We start from the raw sequence: 6340 nt of genomic DNA, 5'->3' as shown, positions 1-6340 counted from the left end.
TTGATTTTTGGGGGCATTTTATTGACTATTTTGTCATATCGTCTTAATTTACAGGTTATTCCTTGGAGTCCTTGACCTTCTTGGTTCCACGCAGACGTCCGGTACGACGGGCAGCGATCAGACCGACCTGAGATAGCAAAGTGAGAAGAGAAATGAGAAATAAGATTAATACATGTAGGAATAATAATAAAATTCTGTATGGCATATGGTAATAAATCTTTATACAGCACATTTTAGATAAGAAAGGTCAGTTTTCAAAGGTGCATTTTTTTTAATTGAGGTGGAAAAAAAAGCAAGATGTCCTTGTGCCTTTGTTAAAATTCTTTATGAGCAGAAATTCATTGCAACTTGGAGCATAACTCTTCATTCCATGAAGGATTGCTCCTTTAAGGAATTTGACCCAAATGTTCCTACTGTTTCCACGAAACACAAGAATTTGAATTTGAACTAAATTTGAAGACTTATTCATCATGCCTAATTATGCACCCTGCAAAAGTTACAGAGCCTTCTAAAACAATCACCGTTACAGTGAAACCTTGTTATGAATTAACACAGTTAAAGTAAAAATCTTTGAGTGACCGGTTTTACCATACTCGTTTTCCCCAATTGACTGTAGTGTTATGAAAACTTTTCAGAAAAACGCAAAATTTGGTTTGGTTTGGTTTCGTAAATATCTTGATAATCAGACAGGACACGCGATCTGTTTGTAAAAGTCACAGGATTGCTGACTGACCTAAAGGTTTATAATCATCACTGCAGCATGAGCTAAATCCAGGATTTTGTTTCAGAACCTGAAACAAAGTTACCGGATCCCTTTAAAACTGCAGACCAGCTTCCTTTTGTTTTTATTATAACCCTGATTTTGAACAACGGCCTCAACCAAATCAAAGGCCAGTTACACAAACATAAAGCAAATGACTATGATATTCAAGTAAGCTTTGTCGACAGGGCCCAGGTTAAAATTTCAGTAGAATACAGGCTGTCGAGTTTGAATCTTGAACCTACCTTGCGACCAGCAGAGGTGTCCCTCCTGACTGTAGAGGGGGTACCAATATGTTGATGGTTACCACCACCATGGGGATGGTCAACGGGGTTCATAGCAACACCACGCACTCGGGGCCAGCAGTTGCGTTTGACCTTGTACTTGAAGTAGGCACGTCCAGCCTTCAGGAGGGGCTTGTCGATACGTCCGCCACCAGCAACAACTCCTGTTGAAATGAACAAGGAAATGGTGTCATTTTAAGAGAATGCATGTTGCATGTTTGACTAGAAATCAAGTTGGTTAGAAAAATCAAACTATGGAAATATAAACGAGAGAAGGAAGTGACCAGAATAGTATGAAGAGGCTCAAACATCAAATTTTGAGAAGGGGGCCTTGCTCTGAAGTTGGTGTAGCAAAGTTTAAGATTTTTTCAGAACAAAGAATCAATAATAATTTATTCTTTTGGATCTTCCACCAATAAAGGAAAAAATCCATTTATAATGGATTGAATATAATGATAACTTCTATAATAATACAAACACTTTAACAGCACATTTTTTAAATGCCATTGCCTATTTCTGTGGCAACCTGTAGTACATTAGCAAATATCAATACATAATTTGTTGCAAAATTGAAGTAATCATGGTCAACTTTCAATCAATTCCTTAGTCATCATTCTAATGTTACTCACCGACCATGGCCCTGTTGGCTGAGGGCACGACCTTCTTGGAGCCGGAAGGAAGCTTGATACGGGACTTCTTGGTATCAGGGTTGTGGGAGACCACAGTGGCGTAGTTGCCAGAGCAGCGAGCCAGCTTGCCCCTGTCTCCTGCCTTCTCCTCCACAGAGCAGATGACGGTTCCTTCGGGCATGGAGCCGAGGGGAAGCACGTTGCCAATGTTCAGGGTGGCTGGGATTACAAAATTAAGCAATTTTCTGATTAGTAAATTTAGAATGTTTGCTGACCCACAAATTCAGGGCAAACATCTCAGAATAACTGTTAGACAGTTTCTTTACCAATTCATACAATGGTTTATCTCGGGTATTTGGTAACCATACGTTACAAAGTATTGTGGCAAATGTGGCATAAGATATATCATCTTACTATATATATATATATATATGGTCTGATCCAAGCTCTAGAAGGGCTTGGATAACAAAGTCGTACTAAAAATCTAAAGGAGGTTGGTAAAATATAGGACAAAATAGTTTGCACTTTCACTGAAGATAGAACTACTATCTACATAGTGTAACAAACTTTTCTTCTCCCATCAATGATGGGCAAACAATCTTTCATCACGTGATTTACTTTTGACCAATCGTAGCGCAAGATTCTTAGTATGTAGAAGATAACAAGAAATTGCTACCTCGTTTGCCGCAGTAGATGAACTGTCCGGTGTACATGCCCTCTGGTGCGATCATGAGTTCAGTACGCTTCTTGTACCTGTAGGGGTCACGGAACTGGATCCTGGCAAGGGGAGCACCACGTCCGGGGTCGTGGATGATTTCCTAAAAGAAGAAAGCAAATGATATTAGAAAAATTTAATTTGAAGTACAGTGGAAAGGCCTCTCATCTGGCAACATAGACTGGAGTTTCTAATCACTATTTTCATGTACAAATTGGCAACTATTTCGTTGCCTTGTGTAATTTTCATCTTAAATAAGGTTCATTTACATACCAGGGAATAATTTTCCTCAAATTTTTTGATTAGCAATTTCAGGTGATGGATAAATATTTCAAATGAAATTCTGTACATTTCTATGGAAGAAAACTGCTACACAAAAGATATTTTGTATAGCAGTCATGCAAAAATGCACAGCAAATTGCGATGCGATACCAGGAAAATTATTCCCTGCATACATATATTAATTTGTTTTTTTTTAAGAATGAAAAAGTGAAAGGTAAGGATTGGTGCCCACTTGAGAAGGCAAAGATTAATCTTTAAAAGCTTTGGATGGCTCTGAACTGCTACATATGTATAGGTTGAGACGTACAAGAGTTGAATTTCCAATATCCTTTTCCCTTTTCTTGCTGAATTGGACATCAACATTTTCAAATTGCTTGGAGGGCAGCATATTCTAATTACCCAAGGCCAAGCTGACAAATTGGTTTAATTAAAGCATGCAACTTGAGAAGAGCACTGTAATATACACGTCTTTTCACTTAATTGTGTTTGTACAATTCATTTCAATCTTTTTCAGCCCCTTCCCTTCTTGTTCCCGAATCCCCCAATCAGGCAGGCTTCAATCCTTTTATATCCTGTGCCTCCGGGACAAACTCCCAGCATTTGTTCTAAGTAGTACTTCACTGGACTGCTTCCAAACCAACATACCTCTTACAATTGAATTCTAATCAAGTTTGTTCACTGTGCCTTGTAGCCTTCAGAAAAGGCACTACATAATTCCAGTAATTATTACAGTCAAACCTGCTTTAGTGACCACCTGTCTACAAAGGCTACATTTGTTGTTCCCTTGAAAATAGTTTCTCATTGAATCATGTACTAAAGGAACCCGTCTACAAAGGCCACTCTTTGTGTTTCCCTTGGGTGGTCGCTATAGACAGGTTTGACTGTATTACTAAATGATTCACCCACCTTGACGATGCCCTTGAGGTATCCATGACGCTCTGCGTAGTCGATGGATCGGAGTCTGGGGGCTCCCTTCCTGTGCTTGTTGTGCGATCTGAAGACGCTTCCCGCTCCCTTACGCTGTCCACGGATCACTCGACCCATGGTGAAATCTAGCAATGAGAAAAATATCAAAGTTATTTGCTAAATATTTTACATCTCTTAAAGAAATATTGATTACATATTCTAATCACGTCATACCTTTGCTCAACCCGCTTTTAAAACTTTTATTTTAAGAGAAACAGGATGTCAGAAGCCACAATTTGTCAATTCTTCAAATCCTTAATCAAAGAGAGGAGCCGACCCTACCCAAATCAGAGGCTAACGAACAAAAGAGACTGAAATTTTCGGTCTACCCCCCCCCCCCCCCATGAAAATCATCAACGTGGCAATGAATGACAAGTGGTGGCTCATTTGAAGAGGATGCAGAGCCAATGAGAGTTGAATAATAAGATGATCATGAGCAGTAGGGGTGCTGGTCCGAGAATAAGGATCGTCTTTGTAAATGCGGACCAATGCGTCCTCAAGTCAAGGATCGTCTGCAAAAAAGCAGATGTTCCATATTTCTGATTGGCACATTGGCGATGCAAAAAACGGATTCCGGGATGATTTTCTTAATGCATTTTACATTGACTTTGTACAGAGACCTTCACATTATGAGCAAAAAATCCTTGGGAAGACGGACAACCCATAAAAGTAGGGTGTCTGATCGCGCACCCGATGTTGTGTGCTAAAATTCTTCCCATAGAGATTACACGCATCCCTATGCAGCCTACGTGCATTGCGCGACCATGCAAAAAAAAGTCAATTTTTTTTTTTCAAATCGAGATTCAAACCTTTATCAGTTGTGATCCTGAAGGTGATAATCAATGAATGAGGTGTCATATGAAAGAGCAGGTGAATTCCAATATTTCCAAAGGGGCGTAGCCCCCGAAATTCTAAAAATATCTTGGTCAAAACAGCAATTTAAACATTGTGTCCTGGCTAACTCTGAGGTTTGTCACTTTTGAGATATGACGCCCCGATCGATAAGTAGTCCCAGTCCTAAGGAACAATTCTATGTGATTATATTTTCGCTAGCCCCCAGGGATCACAACTGATAACAGTTTAAAAATACCCTTCTCGCTATTTGGTGGATCAGCTAATTAGGAGGCGTGCGCTCCGCTCAGTCCAAACCATGGTTACATCGCGTAACATCTCCGCGCACGAACGAAACCCCAAATTCAATTACACATTATAGTGACTGAAATTATGGTTGGCAATTCCCTCGATAAACCCGGAAGTGAATACACGTTATAGTCAATGGCAATATCGCGGAGACAACGTGCGTTGTCTCCGCGATATTGCCATTGACTATAACGTGCATTCACTTCCGGGTTTATTGTGCGACGAACGCCAACCATACTAGTCAATCGCACATGTCGCGGAGACAGCGTAGCTCAAGCTGCAAGTCGCGGATTGGCTTAGCAGCATGCGTACGATATGCATACGCTTGCATATCGCGCGATACAGCTGTTTGGCTAAATTTAGCAAAACAACATCACTCTGCGTGGACGTCTTTTTCGTCGATTTTGACCAAAATGATATGAATATACCAGCGTGTTGGAGGGGCTGTAACTTTTGATAGAAACATCGGTGAGACTTGAAATTTGAAATGTATTATTCTGATAACATTTTTTATTCAAATATCAAACAAAAATGGTGAAAAACGATCCCAAATTGAAAATTGAAAAATCGTTCAGACACCCTAATAAAAGTAGACAGTCAACTAGGCCTAGGGTTATTTTCCCTTGGGTAATCCATATTTGGCATTGCCAGCGAGCAGTTCGGTAACCCGAAACCTGCAGAGCGCCGATGAAAACAAACGTCCACAAAAATGCAGACGATCCTTGTTTATGAGGACGCATTTTGTCTGCGTTTATGAGGACAATTCGCATTCTCGGACCAGCGCCCCTACTGATGAGACACGAATCATTGTGATGTGATGTCTTCATTGATATTTCACCAATTATCTGATCATAATTCAAATAGTCTAATATTCATTACAATCTATTCTCCTGAAACTGGTGAAAATGAATAATGTTATGTCCCCGGCTCCCTATCCAAATCGAAAATCAAACAAGGTCGGCACACATTGTCAACGAAACATCACCAACATACACTCTCAATTAGTCTCATTCTTGCAGTTGCTTGTTGCAGATCTCAGATAGATCTAGTCCAATTAAGTCTTCGCATACCCTGCCCATTATTTAATCATTTAGCCCGAGCCTTGGACCCCAAATATGACGGGTAGTTTCTCAAACGCATCCCACTGCATTTGCAATACACTTCGCTACACCATCGACACTTCAGTTCCAATTTAACACAACAGAGATGTGAAGTCCGAATAGTATGGATGTTTCCTTATGAAACAGTAAAATATCCTCTAAATTCTACAGATAAACCCCGACAATATATAACGAATCTATATCATTTAATTTTTTTTCATATTTTACACATGATGGTAAATATATCGGCCAGATTTAAGTGATTTAACCAGCCATCTTTTAATTTTCATTTACCTTCAGTACGGACTTCAACTAAAAAAGGTCGTGTAACAGATGATGCCAATTTTGCCGAATAAATTTAGTACAAATTCAAATTTGATTTTCCTCTACATAACTAATACAAAAAAGGATTTATATTTCATTTTTTCGTTTAAATAAATAATTCAAAGATTATAAAGAGAAAT

At 39.4% G+C, this 6340-nt stretch overlaps 1 protein-coding gene across 1 annotated transcript; it reads right to left on the bottom strand.

The window, feature by feature from the left end:
• LOC591341 (60S ribosomal protein L8) lies at window positions 1-6252 on the bottom strand. The gene is made up of 6 exons (XM_790908.5): window positions 6171-6252; window positions 3577-3722; window positions 2350-2491; window positions 1674-1892; window positions 1006-1208; window positions 1-127 (listed from the first exon to the last, which is right to left on the bottom strand). The coding sequence occupies exons 2-6, from the start codon at window positions 3712-3714 to the stop codon at window positions 56-58; spliced, it is 774 nt and encodes a 257-aa protein (XP_796001.1). The 5' UTR covers window positions 3715-3722; window positions 6171-6252; the 3' UTR covers window positions 1-55.
• Window positions 6253-6340: the final 88 nt, after the last annotated feature.

The sequence above is a fragment of the Strongylocentrotus purpuratus genome, unplaced genomic scaffold (genome assembly GCF_000002235.5).
Source record: "Strongylocentrotus purpuratus isolate Spur 01 unplaced genomic scaffold, Spur_5.0 spur5_scaffold_12, whole genome shotgun sequence".
NCBI classification, from domain to species: domain Eukaryota; kingdom Metazoa; phylum Echinodermata; class Echinoidea; order Camarodonta; family Strongylocentrotidae; genus Strongylocentrotus; species Strongylocentrotus purpuratus.
Note: the sequence above shows the minus strand (reverse complement) of the source record. Positions and strands in the feature narration are given on the sequence as shown.